This window comes from Sorex fumeus, unplaced genomic scaffold, assembly GCF_029834395.1.
Source record: "Sorex fumeus unplaced genomic scaffold, SorFum_2.1 ptg000024l, whole genome shotgun sequence".
Taxonomy (NCBI): domain Eukaryota; kingdom Metazoa; phylum Chordata; class Mammalia; order Eulipotyphla; family Soricidae; genus Sorex; species Sorex fumeus.
In genome coordinates this window covers 41,400,351-41,420,865 of record NW_026606081.1, presented here as the reverse complement: position 1 = coordinate 41,420,865, position 20,515 = coordinate 41,400,351, and the positions used below count along the sequence as shown (strand labels likewise).

At 41.1% G+C, this 20,515-nt stretch overlaps 1 protein-coding gene across 1 annotated transcript in view; it reads left to right on the top strand.

Annotated features, from left to right (window-relative positions):
- Nucleotides 1-12,191: 12,191 nt before the first annotated feature.
- Nucleotides 12,192-20,515, top strand: part of HPGD (15-hydroxyprostaglandin dehydrogenase) — a 37,918-nt gene continuing 29,594 nt past the window's right edge. The window contains exons 1-3 of the mRNA XM_056114226.1: nucleotides 12,192-12,495; nucleotides 12,878-13,001; nucleotides 16,151-16,257. Coding sequence (XP_055970201.1) covers nucleotides 12,403-12,495; nucleotides 12,878-13,001; nucleotides 16,151-16,257 — 324 coding nt within the window. The 5' untranslated portion in view covers nucleotides 12,192-12,402. The remainder of the gene's footprint in view (nucleotides 12,496-12,877; nucleotides 13,002-16,150; nucleotides 16,258-20,515) is intronic.

The following is a 20,515-nucleotide window of genomic DNA, read 5'->3' as shown; positions in this document are numbered from 1 at the left end:
TTTTTAATTGTGCTTGCTGTTATTGCATTATCCTTAGAAACTTTTCTTTGACTGTTTATGTGTGTATCACTTCTCTTTCATCTTTTCTGAAATTGATATTAGTTTTATATGCAAATCTTTAAGCATTTTAGCTCATTTTTTATTATGGTGTTGAATAACCTGTTTTCATTGGGGTTTCTTTCATATGACCATACCATTTGTTGAAAAAAATCCTCTATTCATTGTATTGTATTGACTTTTTCATCATAGATAAAACAGATGGTTAGACAGATACTTTCTGAAATATTAATTCTACTTAATTGTGCTATGTGCATCTTTTTATTCCACTCCCATATTCCTTGACTCTAATTGTTTTATCATATAGTTTGAAGACAAGGAGCAAGATGCCTCTAGTTTTCTTCTCTTGTTATAGAGAGTTGTTTTGAATCCCTAGGATCATTAGTGGATGGATACATCTTACAGTACTTTTGTCATCCTACTTCTTATACAAATGTGATTATCATTTTTATATAGATAGCACTGAATCTGAAGATTGCTTTGGTAACATGACCATATTTGTAATGTTTTCTAATTCATGAGGCCAAATGCCCTTCCTTTTTTTTTAATGTCTTCTATTTCTTTTTGTAATGTCTTAACATTTTCAGTAGATAGATTATTAATCTCTTTTGATAAATTGTCTTAAGAATTTTATCATTTTTTTGGTTTTCCCCCAATCCAGTTCTCAGGGGCCACAGGATCACATCCAGGGATACTGAGTTAACCAGACCAGATTCTTGAACCTGAATGAACCAAGTAACACTGAACTAGGTTGAATGAGTTGGGTCAATGCTATGACCTTAGGGTGCAGAACTACCCAGACTGTGTGGTGTTATTTAGCACAATCCTATAACTTGGTGGTGCTCATGGAGCTATGTGGTAGTAGAGTTTATTGGTGGTGCTTTTTAGATATCCCTGACTGCTGAGTTAACTCCCTGACCTTGAGAACTTTATCCTTTTTTGATGGGTTTTCCTTGTTTTCCCTCTAGTTCATTGTTTGCATATAAAAACATCATAAAAGTTTATTTTGTCTCTTTATTATGTGATGATTTGCAATTATTTTATTGGATGTTTAAAGGTTTTCATGTTCTCTGTATTTTAACATGTCATTTGCAAATTGTGATAGCTTTATTTCTTTTTCTCCACTTTGGATTCTTTAATATCTATTTTCAACTTAATTGCTTTACTGAAGGCCTCTAAAAGCATGTTGAACACTAGTGGAGAAAGTGAACATTCTTTTCTTGATCCATATCACAGGAGAAGAGCTTTCAAGTTTTCACCATTGAGTATGATGCTAGTCCTGTGTTTGTTAAGTTGATTTATGTTCCTTCCATTCCCTATTTATTGAGTACTGTTATTGCAAGCAGATGTTGAATCTTGCCAAATGTTTTTCAGTATCTATTGATATTATAATATGATTTTTATCTTTCCTTGTATTGATGTGGTATATTACACTATGAATTGTGTGTATTGAAATATCTTTGATTTCCTGGAATGAATCCCACTTGGTCATGATGAGTGATTCTCTTGATGTGTTGTTGGATTTGATTTGCCAAGATTTTGATCTATTGTATTTTTCACCTATACTCATTAGAGATTATTGATTTACATGATTTTTTCTTGAATTGTGCATGTCATCCTAATCTGCTTTGGGGATCAGGGTAATATTGGCCTCTAAAACAAGTTTAGAAATTCTATAAGTCAAGGAAAAGTTGGGGATTTTCGGATAATTTTGTCATTTTCTTAAACATCTTTCCAACTTTTAGTGTTTTTTTAAAAACAAGAACACCAGAAATATAAAGAAATTTAATTAAAATATTCTTTCATTTGAATATATATGATAAGTCTATAAACTTGAAATCTTTCTAGTTAAACTTTAAGCTTAGAAATTAAAAGAAAAATTGCAAATTTGTGTACAGTACTGGTGGAGGGATGGGTATTGGAATATGGTATCATTGAAATCTAATCATGGACAGCTTTATAAGGGTCTACATACAGTGATTCACTAAAAAAGTAAGATTAAAAACATTGTGTACAGAATGAATACATTCTTCAGATAAGCTGAAATGTGCTATTATAAATTTTAAGAATCATACAAGCTTTCAGAAGGAACTATTACAACAAATACAACTTTTACCAACAATAATATAAACAGTTAATATATGTTGATGCATGTTGTGTCTTATATCTTCCTAACTGCTTTATATATATTCCCTCATTTATTAATTATGGCAATTTTTGCATAATAATGAATGATTCCACAGAGTGATTAAAAAATTTTTTAAAAATTAAGGCCTGAATGACAATATAGTTTTGCACATTGGTTCGATCCTTGGCACCCATATGGTCCCTAAAACTCTGCCAGTACTGATCCCTAAGCAAAGATCCAGGAGTAATTTTAAACGCCAATGGATAGGACCCCAAAACCAAAACCGAACAAAACAAAAAACCTTAAAACTAAACATTTTTAAAAAATGAAACAGGAAACATTTTTCAAAAGCTTAAAGTAGCCAATAAGCATATAAAAATACCCATATTCACTGCCATTAAACATTACCAAATTCCACTGGAAATAACTTCAAGTTTGTTGATCCACATTTGGCACAGATTAAAATATGAAGCAATATCAGATGGCAAGGAAATCCCCCACCATCGATTGATAGGAGCCTTCATTGTTATTACAGCTTTGGAAGATTAATATGACATATCCTTTCAAACTAAAAGTTTTACTTTTAGAAATTTAACCAGAGGAAATAACAAGAAATGGAATTTTTACTCTCAATGAGTTCCTGGAAAGATACCTGATCTTATCTTACTTTCAACCCAGTTACTTCTCATTGTTATCCTGACTTAAAATCACCCTTCCTAGACAGACACTGCTTCTGAAAGAAACCTTGGTTTCTAACAAGAGGCTCAGAATTAATCAGGGAACTGTTTCCTCTCTCTTATGCTTCCTCCCAATCTTGGGTCACTCTTCTTTTTTCTTACTTCCCTCTCACCATCCCCTCTCCCACACACACTGAACTGTTTCTAAATCACATTACTATCTCAAATTTCACAATATACCTAGATCACTTTGTATAGCTACTGTTTAAACTCAAGGGAGATATCAGTAGAAATTTTTGCTATATTTACCTTGCACTGTTACTTACAGACTTAAGGTCTGCTTCTTTGAAATCTTGACAGCAATTAGGCAGAATAAATTTCAAAGTTGAGACAAAGCAAACTAGCCTATTTTTACAAAGATAAAAGTCTGTAAAAGATAACTTCAGAGACAGGATTCAATTAAAAAGACTGATAGGGAGAGAGAGACACAGACAGACAGACAGACAGACAGATGGAAAGAAAGAAGGAAAGACAGAAAGAAAGAAAGTGCCTGCCATAGGCTGGGGACAGGAATAAAACTGGGTGAGAAATGCACCCTGGTGGAGGTATGCACCGTATAACTGAAAGTCGACCATGATCAGCTTTTTAACTTTATATCTCACGGTGACTCAAAAATAAATAAAAATTTTGAAAAGAAATAAGGAAATAAACCTGAACTAATTTACAATTTTAAAAATTCAAAAATATTACTGTTAGTGTGAATTATCTAGTTTTGCCCAAAGGTGTGTAAAATAAAATTAAATACATATCAAATAAATGTCATTTCCCCTTAATTGTCTTAAAATTTGTCCCCTTTTGTGTATGGGAAAGCAAGGAGCAGATTGAAAGAGGGTGCCTGACAAGGTACATAACTCAGAAACTTCCAGCATGTACCCAGCATTCTCTCAATGACAAATTATTCATGAAATGTGTTCAATAAATTGTAGGGTGCTTAATTAATGCTACCTGTAACTTTTAAATTCTCTTGAAGACGTCAGTATACAAATACAAGATATGTCAATGACAATAACTTACATGTGTCTTTTTTAGCCCTAAAGAGCCAAATTATCCTTATTTCAAATAATGATCTGTCCCTGGATGTTTGACACAGGGTGATCACTTCAAAATCCTCATGATTTTTAGCCACGTGTGGCTCCAAACACAACAATAATATTCTACACACTCAAAAGCAGGAATAAACCCAATGCAAATGTGGGTGGGCACTTGTCACTAGAAGCGTCTCTTTGATTCTGTCCAGTGGATTCTCTGATCAATGTGGCGACTCTCTTCGCTAGCTTCAGTAGAGTCACTTGCACTCCTCTGTTTGGGCCAAATCTGTAGATGCTGGAACAACACAACAGGATAGAATTGAAGAAATAATAGATTATGTTTCACACTCCCAAATCTGAGAATTCTCTTAGCATGTTTTAATCATTCAGTGACTATCCAAGGTTTGGAAGTAAGCTTCAAAGTCATTTCCTGTTGGGCTCTTGTTTTATACTCCTTTCTCTCATCTTCCACCACCCTCCAAATTCTTATTCCTCTTCAAAATATTCGAATACACAGTGCTTTTCCTTTCAATGCATTAGAATGTTGCAGTCTCATGCTTTCACTACCTTTTTTCTCCCTCTCTGGGCTGCTCCTAACAACTATCAAGATTTGAGGAGTTTGACTCTAAAGAAGAATTATCGCTCACCATCCTCACTGCACCATGTTAAGTCTCTCTGACACATGCTCCCATAAATCTGCTTTGTCTTTATCCTCATCCATCTCCCAGGAAGTTCAGGTCACAATCTCCATGGAGACCAACAGTCTTTTGCACCATTTCCCGTCTTTGCTCACATCCTAATGAAGACATGATATTAGAAGCCAGGAACCACTTGTCAAATCAGTTTGTTAAACAGAAGTGAGTTTAGAGCATTTGTTTACAACTGGTACCAGCCAATAATGAAACATGGGTGGCACAATTACTCAGAGGCACTCTGGATCATGATAAACAATCTTACAAAAAAAAAAGTGGAAAACTAACATGTTGCCATCCCAAGTCTGGGCAAGAACCAAGCAGAGTAAAGAGACTGTTGAGGGCCTGGTCCCAGGCTCAGCACAGGCACATAGGTAGATTCAGGCATGTTCAGGCTCATTCAGCACTAAGATAAATAGTAGTCAGACCATGCCTATAAGCCAAAGACTCAATCAGTCAAGCTGGCTGACTTTCCACCAATTAGAACTGCATTGGCTGAAAGCCTCATTTGCATAGAGCAGATCTCAGTGATGAGCAACTCTACTTTTTTCTCTGCACAAACACACTCCTTTGCTAAGGTGATGCCAAAGCAGCTCAAGCATTTGCTGTCCAGAAGACAGCAATTCTGAGGGCCAGAATAAATGTGGCTGCAGTAATACTGTGATGTGGTTGATAAAAATGCCAGAAAGTAACACGGAACTGGAACTGTATGCTATTGCCAAGTTTCTACCACTCTTTGGTGTTTTCACATTCAACAATCCTCAGGTCACTTGCAAAAGAGAAATTTCTTGTCCTCTTTTCCCCTGTTATAGTTTACAAACACATGAGTACCTGGGAGCTGTACCCTTAACCATTCAATTCTCCCACTTTCTTTGCTTTTTCATTATTACCCTGAGAAGAATGATGACAAGCCATTGATAAGTCAGGAGACTGATTCGCTCTTCAAATCTGTAAGGGAATCTGGGGCTGGATTGATAATACAGTGGGTAAGGAATTGCCTTGCATAGGGCCTACCCAGGTTTGATCCCAGCATCCCATATTGTCTCCTGAGCATCCCCAGGAGTAATTCTTGAGTGCAGAGCCAGGAGTAGTCCCTGAGCATTACTAGATGTGATCACCCCCCAAAATAAAAGTCAAATCTGTAAGGTAATCTGATGTAATTTAGTCAATATGCAAGACTTCCATTTCTAAACAAATCTTGCAAGGGGCTGAATGGTACCACCTGGGCCACATTCAGATGTGATTGCAAAAACATGTGACAGAGAATGTGTTTAGAGGTGGGGACTTAATATGAGATTCTAAGTTGCAGTTTGAATGGGTCCTAATCCAATCTGACTAGTACCATTACTTCAAAAAAGACAAGGAAATAGCGGGGTTTCTTCATGTAACCAAAAAGGGCCATGTGACAACTAAATGGCAATCTTTATGCCAAGGACTGAGAACTCAGAAGAAACCAAACCCGCCCTCAGTTTGACTTTGGACTTCCAACTTCCTCCAGGTCTGTGCAAAGTAAATTTCTATTGTTTGTCACAGTACGTCACATTTTTTTTTGTGGCTACCCTTGCAAACTGTGAATAGACTGAGATATCCCACCTGTATTCTGCTTTTTGTTTGATTGGGGAGAGGAGTCATGTCCCATAGTGTGCTGGCTCTGTGCTCAATGATCATGAGCCTTGCATGCTTACAAAGTCCTATGTGGTGCCAGGAACCTAAATCAGGAGGGTGCGTGCAGACAAGTGCCCAAACCATTAGAATATCTCTCTGGTTTTTAGGTCCTCGCCTTTATCCTAAAACTGAAAACTTAGCCTTGTTACAATTGTATTTCCATCTCTAAATATAAAAATAGATATGGAGATGGAGAAAGAGGTTAATAATAATAGTTCATTATTCCCCAAATATGTCCCAGGCATCTCTTGGTAATGGCCATTTCATGTTATTTCAATGTAAGAGCTCTGGAAGCTTCGGAACCAAGGTTAAGGAACCAGCCCATAGCCCTTTAAGCAGCAAAGACAGGAAACCTGAACAAACATCTAAGGCAGCTGAGTGTGCTGGGAAGAGCAAAGGGTTTCGAGCCCCTAGACTGAGTCCACATCTATTACTGAATGTCAGGGTGCAACTTTGGGACAGATAATGTCTTCCCACGCTTCAGTTTCTTCAGTTAAAAAATGACGATAATCATGTTTATCTTGGGCCAAATAAAATGACATGTAAAACTATAAGAACCTAGTAGATATTTAGAAATATACTCAAGGCTTGAGAGATAGGATAGTGGCCAAGGCACTTTCCTTGCACACCATGACCGAGAATGAATTTTGGACTCTGTACATATACAGAGTACCATAGTACCATAGTACCCTTGGTATATATACCATAGAACCCTCGATGTCAGGAACCCCCAGGGGTGACGCCTGAGCATTACCAGGTGTGGCCTGGTAAAACAAAAAGCCAACCCTCCTCTAAGCAGCTGCAAAGTCATGGCAAGAACTTGTTCCAAATACTAGCAGAAATTGCTTGATCTCAGCAGGAAAAAAACCCTTTTTATATTTTGATATTTTTATATTCACACATGTGACTATCTAAAAAGTAAATATATGTTTTCCTGTCAGGTAACTGACCTGCCACTGAGAGAAATGTCTAAGTAGGTGCATTTGTGGTGTCCGTGTTCACAGGCCCCGGGCACGACAAAAGGAAATCAAGTTAAGACTGACTTGTTGTAGGGGGGCAGAGAGAGAGAGAGAGCTCAATAGACTGAGCACAAGCTTTGCCTGTGAGAGGCCAGACTTCCTTCCCTGTCATCTCATGGTCCCCTGAACACTACGAGTAGGAGCCTCGGAACACAGAACCGGGATTAACCTCCAGCATTGGGGTGTGGGCCCAAGACAACAACAAAAACCCAGACTGGCCTGTCTTAACAGGTCACAGCTAGAGCCAAACAAACACCAAGCATGCAGGAGAAACTGATCTGAATTGTAGTCTAGTTTTCATTTTGATTTCTCAAAGAGAGCAGTGTTTAGTCATGGTTAAAGGTCCTGATCAGCTACAATGATTTGAAAACATAATGGGTAATTTAAAAAGGAGAGAGGGAGAGAGAGAGAGAGAGAGAGAGAGCATTCAGGAGTCAGCCACACCTTGAATCCAAACCACCTCCTTCATTTTCTAGATAAATGACCTTAGCCAAATTCCCTAACCTCCCCAAACCTGTTTTCCTCACCCGTAAAATGACCACAATAATAACCACCTCACAGTTTGTTTGGTTGTAAATAATAAATGCAATTACACAGGCATGGTGCTACAGTGGCAATAGCATTTATGTAACATTTACTATGTGCCAATCACTGGTCTAAACATGGAACTTGTATTTATTTAACTCAGACAGTCTTCACAACAACTTTATAAAATGGGTGCATCATCACCCTCATTTTACTGATGAGGAAGCTGGGAGTTCCAGAAGTTAAGGAGCTTGCCAGAAGTCACAGTGAATAGTGGCGTCTCTGCATTCAGACCCTAGCAATCTGATTTCTGCTTTTTGCCTTGCTTGAATGACTGCCCCAAGATGTAATGCATGCAGTTTGCATTAAGGGAAGAAATGATCCTTTTTATAAAAAGCTGCCACTTAAGTTTACATCATTTAGTTTACATTTTAAGAGAAGATCACTGTAGGAGCTGGAGAGATAATACAGTGGGATATACAGAGAGATAATACAGTTGCCTTGTGCACAGACAACCCAGGGGTTCTATCCCCAGCACCCATATGGTCCCCCAAACACCGCCAGGAGTAATTCCTGAGTTCAGAGTCAGGATTAACCCCTGAGCATTGCCAGGCAAGGCCCCAAAACCAAGAGAGAGGAGAGGAAGAGAGAGAGAGAGAGAGAGAGAGAGAGAGAGAGAGAGAGAGAGAGAGATGGAGAGAGAGAGTTTCATTCCAAAGACAAACCTAAAACGAATGTAATCTTAAAATAGGTATGATTTTACAAAATTATATGAACAATGACTTGTTTCAGATTTAACTTCAACTTAGTTTAAATGAGGTTTTAAAGATATAAAGCACAATAGCAATACAAATACATAGTTTAATGTAATGAAATTTGCTCGAGCGGGCCCAGTAACGTCTCCATTGGAGACTTTGTTGTTACTGTGTCTGGCATATCGAATACTCTTGCCGGGCTCTCCGAGAGGGGCGGAGGAATCGAACTCGGGTCGGCCATGTTGGCTGCGTGCAAGGCAGACGCTCTACCCGCTGTGCTATCGCTCCAGCCCATGAAATAAGCCTATATGCACAGAAACTTGGAAATGTATATTTAAAAAAAAAACACAAAGAAAATGAGTTTGCAAGGCAATGAGGTAGGGAGAAGGCCAGAATTTGGGTTTACTGCTGGAGTGATGGTGACAGGGAGTGGTGGATTTAGAGTCAGGACAATGAGGAGTTAAATAGAGCATATTTCTTTTCAAATGTACTCTTCATAATGTCAGATGTTTATACATCAAAAATGTACTTCATATAAAATATGATATAAAGTAGCAAAACACTTTTCTTCAAAAAGACTATTGCATTTGTTCCTCCTCTTGCTTTTAGTTGTGATAAAAATAACAGTACTAGGGATGTCTTTGCTCATCTATCTCCTGTTCATCTGTAAGTTTCTTCATTCACCTGAGCACATGTGTTAAAAGGTTCCTTGTGGGTTCTCTAGAGAGAAGGTCACAGCTCTCTGAAGATTCTCAAGCACGATGGAGCAGCTAGAACAATGAGAGCTATTCCCTGGTTATAGTGTTCACAGAGCAGTAGAAAAATGGGTGAAACAGAAAGGGCAGTCGGGTGCACAGGTATGTTTTGAGGAAGGCCTATGAGCTTGAAGTGCTGTGTTTTTATGTTTTAACTCTATTTTTTATTTATTTTGATTTAGGGGCCACATCCTGCAGTGCTCAGAACTTAACTCCTGGCTCTGCACTGAGGGATCACTTCTTGCCAGCTCAGGGGACCGTGTGGGATGATGAGGATCAAACCTGGCTTTGGCCATGTGCAAGGCAAGTGCCCTACCCACTGTACTCTTTCTCCAACCCCCTTTGGTTTTTTATTTTGTTTTCTAAACAGGACTTCCAAGAGGGTTTAAGAGTGCAAGAAAATATAAGGCATAGAATGCCTCTTCTTCAACGTTCAGAGTTTAGAGATTTCATAGATTTTAAACATAAATGTCTAAACATAACTGGACCCGTGTTTAAAAGAACTCTGGGTTGGAGTTTTTAATTCAAATTCAAACTGCTGTGGAATGAAGATGTCTAGAAAAATAAATGCTCCAGTTGCTAACATAGGAGAAAGTCCAATGATCCAAACAGAAGGCCCATGGGAACAAGAGAGAGGACGGTCAGATTTCTGTGCATGAGCCGGACGTCCACCCCAGCCCTTTGACGGCTGAGAAACCCTATTCCTTACGTGTCCCTCTACCGCAGATGTATTATTTATGAAGGAGCTAGAGATGATCGAAACTAATGTTTATTGCAAAGTACTTATTACTATATGCAAAACACTGTCCTCGTGCTTCATAAAATCACTAAATTTTCATCAAATGTCATAGGAACTGAACTGTTTTGCTGGTAAAGAAATGTCAGCACAGAGAAAGGAAACAACTTAGCCAAGTCATAATCGACTTATGGTGGAGCAGAGAGGCTCCAAGCCTACTGATCAGAATCAGAAACTGATGCTTTTTTTTTTAATAGTTCACTCCCTCCTTAGTCCTCCTTCCTTTCTTCTTGCTTTTGTTTTTGTTTTGAGGTCACACCCTGCGGTGCTCAGGCTGACTCCTGGCTCTGTGCTCAGGGATCATTCCTGGAAGGCTTGGGAAACCACATGGGATGCCAGGTATGGAACCTGGGTCTGCCTCATGCAAGGTAAGCACCCCACCCACTGTTCTCCTGCTCCAGCCCCTAGCTCTTACTAACTGCTTGCCATCCTCCCCTCTCCTCCCTTCCACTCCCCTCTTCCCCCCTCCTCTCCTTCTCTCTCTTTCTTTCTCTGTCTCTCTCTCCTTGAATCCTGTTCTTTTTAACCAGTCAGTTCTGATTTTCTTCAAAAGAAAACGTATCTGCCTTCTAGTCATAGCAAAATACTATCCAATCTTATTGCCCTGTCATATTACTCTTAGGCTCCTGCCATATCTTACTTTTCCCTAGACTTCAGTCATTTAGACCATGTGGTGCTCACCCTAACTAGCGCAACAAAAAAACTGCTGTTTTCTCCATCCTTCTTTAGATTTATCAACAAACAGATCGAACTATCAACACCTCCTTTTTTATTGAAATGATCCTCCCCGCCCCCCCATGTGTCCATGTGTCTCCAAACTTTATTCTTCCAAAGGTTGGTTTCAGTCACTGAACCATCTACTGTCTATTTGCTCTTTTCTGGTTAAAAAAAAAAAAAAAGCAAACAAAAAGCCACTTATTTACCTTCTGCTCTTTTTTTCCCTGAAGCTTTGCTTCCTTTTTGTTCTCTTGCAACTCTCTTCCCTTGACAAATTATAGTGCTACAATATATCTACTATATCTACTTCTCACAACCTAGTTCTAGGCTCTCTCTGAATGAATTTTGCAGATTTCTGTTTCAGTGGCTGAGTGGCAAGGTGTGTTTTAGTGGCTAGCTGACAGGAGACTGGCCAAGTACTCCACCCTGGCTGCTCATCTTGCCTAAGGCCAGGCTCCTGTAAACAGCAAAATACACAGACTCATTCTTTTGCATGAGCTGAAGACTTTTACCTGCCTGACGCCCCCTCCCCTCCCACCCCCGTCCCCAGACCATCCCCTAAGCTCTTAGATCTCTCTGTGAAAGCAATGCCAGCCAGATCTGGAGGGAAGCTTTCTACAGCTGAAATAGAAGCCTGTGGGTGACAGCTTGAAAAGGAGCCTGAAAGGCCAGGTCGGCGGATGAGCCCACCTGAGTGCATCTCAGTACCCAGCTTAGTCAAGTTCCTGGAGGGCAGGGAACTTCGCAGCCTGCAAAGTTACAAAGTTACTATGATTCAGCCTCTAAGCATTCCATTGAAGCAGCAATTCTCGGGGAGGGGTGGGGGGAGGGGGGTGTGTATGTGTGCAGCCGCTCAGGCAGGACCTGGTGCCTGCGGGGCGCACCCACCGCTCCCGGGACAGACCCGGGATCCCGAAGTCGCGGGGCTGCAGGAATTGCTCCCGGCTTTGCTCCGAAACGACCCGATTGTGGGAGCTGGGCGCGCACTTCTCCCTGCCACAGTTCATCCAAGACACGCTCGAGTGCCAAACAATGCCAGTGGCCCCGGTCCTGGGCAGAGATCAAAGAGCGTCAACCCTGACCTGAAACTTTGGTTTTGTTTTGCTGCGGAGTGGGGTGGCGAGAGGAGGGCGGGAGGGGAGGATGAGAGGAAGCCCCCCGGCTCTCCAGCCTCTCCTCCCGCGCCACGCTAACTTGGGGCGACGGCGGTTGGCGTCGTGCGCTCCGAAGGGGAGATCTCCAGGCGAGGGGGTCGCTGTCAGTTCTCGGGTGCGGCTTTTCGGGTGCGGCCGAGGGGAGGCTCCTCGTGCGGGAGAGGCAAAGGTCGCGAGGGTAGCCGGGCTCCCGAGCGCTCGGGCCGGCCCAAGGTGACACCCCGGCGGGCTCCCTGGCACGGCCGTGACCGTTTCCTCCCCCGCCCACTGGCCCGGCTGCACGCGCGCGCGCAGGAGGGCCCCCCCCACCATAAAAAGCGCTGCGCCGCCGGGACGCTCTCGGAGCTGCCCACCGACCCCGCGGCACTCGCATCATGCACGTTAACGGCAGAGTGGCGCTGGTCACCGGCGCTGCGCAGGGCATTGGCCGCGCCGTCTCGGAAGCGCTGCTGCACAAGGGGGCCAAGGTAAGCCGGGTGCGCTGCGGGCGGCCCGGGAATCTCCTGGGGCACCCCGGACACCGCCCTCCCGAAGAGATGTGGGCGCTGCGTCCCCCTCCTGGGCCCACCCGGATACTTTTCCAAAAAGTCCGCCGGGGCGGACGCTCTGAGAGCTGCCTCCCACCTCCCCTCCTCCTCCTCCTCCTCCTCGTCCTCCTCCCCCTCCACTCCCCCTCCTCCACTCCCCCTCCTCCTCCTCCTCCTCCTCCTCCTCCTCCTCCTCCTCCTCCTCCTCCTCCTCGAAAGCGGCCGTCTCGGGGGTTCAGGTCCCGCAGAGCAACCACTCGTCGGCAGCGGTGTTTGCTTTAGCAGCTGTGCACGACCTGGACCCCCGTCCTCTTGTGCCTAGGTCGCGCTGATCGACTGGAATCTAGAAGCAGGTGAAACGTGCAAAGCTGCCCTGGACGAGCAGTTTGAACCTCAGAAGACGCTCTTCATCCAGTGCGATGTGGCGGACAAGGAGCAACTGAGAGGTACGAGGGGGAGGATCCTCTAGGAGCGAGTCCCCAACAGGCTGTAACTTGCAGGCAGCCCCGGGTCGGGGAGACAACCCGAGTATGGGCCGCTTGCACCGGGCTCCTGCCCAGCGGCTAACCCTGGGCTCCAAAAAGGTAGTTTGGACTGTTAGGTTTCTCGCTGGCATCCCCACAGCGGTGTGTGTGTGTGGGGGGGGGGGGGGGGGGGGGGGGGAGGGGGCAAAAATGAAAGAGGGAAACAAAAGCCAAGAGGGCTTGAGAAATCGTCGTGTTTTAGTCATTTGGCAGCACATAATGTAATCTTAAATCCTTTGTGTATTCAGAGACAGTGCTGCTGCAGTAATTATTAAGTGATTGAAAATGCAGCTGGAGTTTGGAATGGTTCAAGTAGGTTAAGGAACAAACTGAGGCAAACAACTCCCAAGAACTGGGAGATAAAGCCCCGTGCTGCTCCTAATTGGGTCAGATGTGGCAAGCTTTGTCTCCCCAATACCTAGAATAAAGTCTGGCCAAGGGCCATCCTCATAGAATGTTGGATGCTTTGGACCAGTCGTTCCATAACAGTTGCTCTCTGAAACGGCACTTTAATAACATCTGCGCGCGGTGTTAGCGTTGCAGAAGAAAAGTTTCTATCAGACTTTCCTCAGCGCTTTCCTGTTTCCTCTACTCCCTTAAAATAGACCAATCTACTTGAAATTTCAGGAACAATATTGGTATCGACAGTAAGCAGATTTGGTCATATTGAGACCTGGTAGATTCGCATAAAAAAAAAAAAAGAACATTTTTGTCCTGGGAGAAAATTGAAAAGTAAAACTTTCGTATTTCACAAACTTTTATTGAAAGGCTGAGTTAGCTGTTAGATTAATCTAGGAATCAAAAAATGTCTCTAAAAGTCACTCAATACTCTTGTTAAATGTGAATTTCTTTGAAAATTGTTGAGATACTGTTTTTTTTAAAAAAAAAAAAGTGAAATTGGAACAGTATGTTAGAATGACCTGTTCCCCTTCAGTTAAGGGAAATTACTTGAAAGAAAATTGCATTAAAATCTGGAAATGCTAAGTAAATAACTGTGCATAGATTTCAAGCACATGGAGTAACAGATCTGTAAGCAGAAGTACGAGTGGGATGTATTTTACCGATGGTCTTATTAAATGGACTCAAGTTTTATCAACTGCATCAGGTAGCTTAGTTCCAGGATAAAGCCATGTTAAATCCCAACATCCATACTGATGGGTTAGAGAACAGTATCCTCTGAAAGCTATTTCTATCTAAATTTATGTATTTCTCATGTGAAACTTAACCTTGATTGTTTTTGCCTTCCAGTATGTAAAATTAGTACCTTGGCTGTAAACACATTCCTATGGGATAAGTGATTATGCTGGAGGAGACTCAGGCACATGAGTGACCAGCAGAACACATGAGAAGTCTATGTTGTCTGGGCATCAGCATTTATTGACACTGAAGGAAAAGGTAGTCTTTAATCTATAAAATTTCAGGATTTTATGCAGCCTACGACTTTTGAGACTATGTAGATATGTAAGCCAAAGGAGACATCAGTGAAATCATAAGAATAGGCAAAAAGACTTCTACAAATGATTTAGACATAACTCATTTTGCGAAGAAAAGTGGTGATGAGGTGGAGAAACATAGAGAGTTTAGGTAAAGCAGGATCATGGCATCTGAATGTCAGCAAGACCCAAATGGTAAGTCAGCAGAGCTCAGAAATAAGTAAGATGTTAGAAAGAAGATGGTGTATCCCACATTGGAAAAGGTAGATAATAAAGATACCCTGACAAAGAAAAGGAGCAAAGCCACAATTAAACATGACACATTTAACCATGTCATTGTTAATAAGGTGGATGTGGAGTTCGGAAGAGCGGATCATAATTATGAGTCATTACAAAAAGAGAAATGTAGATAGCTTTTAGATGTTTTCTACTGGAGGACCCTTTCTGGAATTAATTTGAGATCTTAAGAAGCAGTTTATACATTCCATGGAAAAGTAAACAGTTTTTATTTTGCTGTTGTTTTCCTGTTCAGTTAAGTATACTCTGAGGGTACATCTTAGAACATCTTGGCACATTTTTTGCAGTTAATTTGCACAGCAATCTCTCCATTTGGAAACTGATTATCCCAGGCTATCCTTAGCATATCTGTGGCTGTTAATGATGTGGCTTTACTTTAATCAAAATTTGTATTTATTTTTATTTCAAGGAGCTCATGCATTGGCCCAAATTTCTGAGAATGCTTTTCTGTCATTTGGAAGTATAACCACAACTGTAATCTGTAGTCTAAAATAATAGACCTCGAATCAATGATACAAGGCCAAAGAAGCCATTTAAATAAATAGAAATCTGCAGAACATTGGTATAAGAAATGTTCAGTGTCTTCATTATAAAAATGGGAAAATGTTTCAGTTGGATAAGGTTTTATTTGTAAGGACCGGATTCAGGGCTAGGCTAAAATGTCATCAGGCCTTACATTTTATACAAATGTCACTTGGCTCAAATGTCGCTATTATACAAGCCATCACACAAAATAGTTATAGAGAAAACTACGAGGTAGTGAACATCAAACTTACGGCAACCAAATAAAATCAACCAACTGAGAAGTAGACTTTGATTAAATCATCAAAACTCCTGAATGATCATAGTGAAACCCAACTCTCAAGAACTCTTAGCTTACAAGGCTGAGTTCCTTAAAGATAACTCTACCAACTTCAGTGTGTCACCAGATCACCTACAGATAGTCTTGAAGTACAGAGAGTAAGCCACCTGTGTGCAGTTTGATTTCGGCATCCCACATGGTTCTCTCAACACCACTAGGGGTCACTCCTGAGCACAGAATTAGAAGCAGACACTGAGCACTGCTTGGGGTGGCCCAATTCCCCTGAGCCCTCATCCCTCCCCACTCAAACCTTAAGTATAAAGTTAACATTCAGTTTCATTAAGTTGGAAATGGCCACAAATTCTCCAGGTCTGGTAAGTTCCCAACTAAAGATGATTATTGTTACTGGCACACAAACTGGACTTCGAGAAACGAGAAATCTTTACTCTGAGGATGAATTCATAGAAACTCAGTTCATGGGTTATGATTGAAATGTATTAGGAAAATAAGACTATAAATGTAATTTCTTTTTTTTTCAGGTACATTTAGAAAAGTCGTAGACCATTTTGGAAAATTGGATATTTTGGTCAATAATGCTGGAGTGAATAATGAGAAAAACTGGGAAAAGACTCTGCAGATTAATTTGGTAAGCCATCATTGCTGTGTTTATTGCCTAAAATTATTTCATAATGATACTGTCAAAATAAAAAGTCTTATATATATAGAAACGAAGCAGCTTACAATACTAAATAAAAGAAACATTACAGAACTAAAAAAAATTATTTTATGAATAAGAAAACATTTCTGATTTAAGTGTGAAAATAAGTAAATCTGTCTTTAAAATATTAAAAGTACGTATAAAAACAAAACAGAACAAAACAAAAACCCCAAACTACCAAAAAAAAAACCCACATAACAAAACCAGCATATTGCTCAACTTAGGGTGGGCAAACAATGACTCATAAGCCAAACTAGCCTGCCAGTTATTTTCAAGTGACCTACAAGCTAAAACCATGTTTTGAAGTTTTGAATGGTTGCTTTAAAAATGTTTTAAATAGTAATAGTAATTTTGAAAAGTTTTCTATTGTAAGCAAAATTTTATTCTGGTCTTGAGAACAAAGAACAAAAGGGAGGGTAGGACAAAGGCAATAAATGACCTTAAATAGAAGCATTCCGGTAACTTTATTTAATACAAGATGAACAAATAAGATGTGGGATTTTATTTCATATTAAGTGACTATCATATCAACACCCGAAGGCAGGCAAATGACAGGCAGTATAAGATTTTCTAAAGAAGATAAAGTATTTTTCAGATTTTTAGCTTGTCTCAGAGGTAAAAGCAAAAGTTTATTGTAAAGCCGATTCTGTGGCCAGATCCTACATTTTAACTTAAAACAGAGGTTCTAAGTAATATGAAATGTATGAATATAGAAAAGCTTAAATGTCGGTATCAATAAAAGTTTTATTGAGACAGAGTTGCCATCATTTCAGTGTTATCCCTGGCTACTTACATGTTACGAGAATTACATATTTGTGACGGGGATCTCTGGTGTGCAATACCTAAGGTAGTTAAGTCCCTGGCCCTTCACAGAGAGTCATTGGCCAAGCCCTGGCTGATTTTATGTTTAGAAAGTAAATCTTGGACACTGGAGAGGTAATACAGGAAGTAGGACCCTTCCCTTGCATGCACCTCTGTCAAACGCCCAGCATCACCTATGATTTCCCTGAGTACAGGCCCCGAAATAGCCCCTGAGCATCACCAAGTGTGACCCAACACTTCCTAACATCCCTCCTCCAGCGGTAATTCTTGTGCTGGGGAAATAGCTACAGGTCCTTGGTTTAAATCTCTGGCAGCCAGCCATATAACCCTATGAACTTTGGGGCACAGAATAACACATCACTGATTTTCAGACTGAACAGTCGGGCCCAAACTGATTGTGGGTTGAGTAATGCCAGGTATGGCCATTGAGTATGGGTTCAGAGGCTCCTGGAAATAGAAACAAGAAATAAATCTTAATTCTAGAGCCATAACAGAAAAACACTTGAAGGGAATCTCTATCAGTGCAATCTGTACCCTGCAAGGGTATGCATGCGCACTTTATATGGTGTCCCCCTTCATACAGATCTGTGGATTGAGGGGTGCGAGCAACAATACAGTGGGTAGGGCACTTGCTTTGCAATCAACCATCCTGGCTTTGATCCTCAGAAACACATATGGTCCCAGAGCCCTGCCAGGAGTGAGAGCTGAGCACAAAACCAGAAGGAAGTCTTGAGCACCACTGGGTGTGTCCAAAAAACGAAACCCAAACAAAACCAAAGATCTTTGATTGGAGTTTCTTAGGGCAAATCAATCTTAGCCAAAGCCAAATGTCACACCTGGACTGTGTCTTCGGAAGGTCCTTTTTTCATTCTCCAAAGCCTGTATTCTCCTGTGTGGACGTACAAGCAGTCTAGTAGTGACTGCATTCCAGATTAGCCTCTTCCATGTTCTTTCTTGTGTTCTCTCCACTCTGCTAGCAGAGAGATAATGTCTCCCCATTCTTCTGTTTTTGTTGTTCTCTTATTTCCTCCTCAGTCCTATCCACAGCTGCTCAGATCTCCCCAAGAAGCATGAATCTTTGAATAACCATCAAAGATTACCCTGGCACTTGGGGAGAGGTGGGCTTAATTTTGAATATTAACAAGGCCATCTGCAATGTATTTTTTAAATTCTCGGAACTTTAATACACTTCAAAAATTCATCCCCTACTGGGATCCGTGGTGGTGGGAAATGGGCACTGGTGGAGAGATGGGTATTTGATCATAGTATAATTGAAACCCAAGCACAAAATTTGTAAGTCTACAACTGTACCTCATGGTGTCTCACTAATAAAAATCAAAAAAAAATTCATCCCCACTCTGTTGGGATTGATCATTTATTCTGGACTCTATGTCTATTCTGGACATAGAGTCAACATACACTGAATTTCTTAGCATTTTCAAACAAAAATTAAAGACCAGCAGTGAATATGACTGGTGGTTAGTTTTTCCAGAAATGCCAGAGTTGACTCAAGGGTTTCACTGGGAGAAGGAGTAGAATTGATCAAAACCGGATTTAGAATTCATGAACTTTGATCTCATTTCTCTGACCTTAAGTTTCCCAGTTGGTGAGAGGGAATCCCTTGCTGTCTGATGATTGTTGCACATGATCAAACTGCACTTTGTATGGTGAGTGCAGAACAGCATTAGGATGTAGCCAGCACTTGAATTCATTTCCCTCTGGAGTATAAAAACCTGCATTTCCTTCATTTTCACACTCTAATTTCATTATGACATGGGACCTCTGCCCTGTTTCACTCTTTGTGAAGATTTAAAGAAATAAGAACATTGCTCCCTTAGCTCGCAAGTATGTTTAGTATAAATTTGATTAGTAATTTTTTATGAGACCCAGTTGAAATTTCACTAGTTTGTTTTTGCATTTTGGGCCACATCTGGCAACACTCTGGGTTTACTCCTGGTTCTGTGCTCAGGGATCACTCCTGGCAGGGTTGGGCAGACCATAGGGGGTGTTGGAGATCAAACTCAGGTCAGCTGTGCAAGGCAAACACTCCTTACTATATGACCACCCAGGCCCCATAATTAAACTTTTACACTCAGACATTGCTTACTAAATAACAAATACCTTCAGTGTGGGGGAACACATGAATATTTACCCCCAGAGAAGTAATAAATAGGAAATGAGTGAATGCAAACAAATAAAATATGAAAAAATATAAATCAGAAATAAAAGTTGGCTTCTATTAGAATTCTTAAGAACTGGTCTGAGAAAAGACAAGAACCCATGAAAGGACAAGTTTCATCATTTAGATGATAGAAGTTTTTTCTTTTAAATTTTCACCTTGATTTGTTTGTTGTTTGGCGTGCGGGGGTGGGGGTATGTGAAGTGGGGGTTAGGCATTCCCAAGTAGACTCAGAAGGCTCAGGAGTCCGCTGAGTGATTCTCAACTATCTGGGCCAGCAGCTCAAAGCAAGGGTCCGAGGGTTCAGTTCAGTGCTGTGATGCCGGCTATTACCAAGGGCCACCGGCACCTCACTGTGTGATGCTTTGGGGACCGTATGGTGCAGGGGATTGAACCAGGGTCACTAGCATGCAAGGCATGGACTATGGCGATATCTCTCAGGACCACAGATTTTATTTTGTAATTTTATGGGATAGTGCCAGAACATGGTAGAGTGAGTCGGGAGTGTGCCTCACTTGTGCCCAACATGACTCTGGTCCCCAGCATCTTACAGCTTCCTGAGCATCACTGGACATAACCCCGAAGTCCATTGACCATAGCTGGGTGGCCCTGGTGGACCCCATGCATAAGAACAAAATACAATATAACATAAGAATGTTAAATACACTTTTTAAAAAATTTTATTTATTGAATCACCATGAGAAAAGTTACAAATATTTCATGTTTAAGTCTTGGTCATACAATAATCAAACACCCCTCCCCTCACCAGTAATTATTTTTCACCACCAAGAACCAAAATATAGCCCCCACCCACCCCTCCCGATGCCTATGAGGCAGATGGTTTCTACTTAACTCTCTCTCTACTTTGAATACATTCATTATTTTGACAAAAGATGCACCATTATTGTTTGGGACTTCCCCCTCAACAATTAGAATTGCTGAAAAGGCATTGTGAAATAATTTGTTTTCTATTGCTAGTTATGAAAACCATATTTTGGATTTCTGATATTTTATTAATTAAATCTGGGGGAATTTATGCCAAGAGCAGGATAATTACGAGATTGGTTTCTGTGCGTCTAGTGCCATGGCTGTGCTAGAGAGCCGCTTGTGGGGGGCAACTCATGGCCTCTCTTGGGCTTGAAGGACGAGACGGTTCCGCCCCCTTTCCCATGAGGCTGCAGTTGC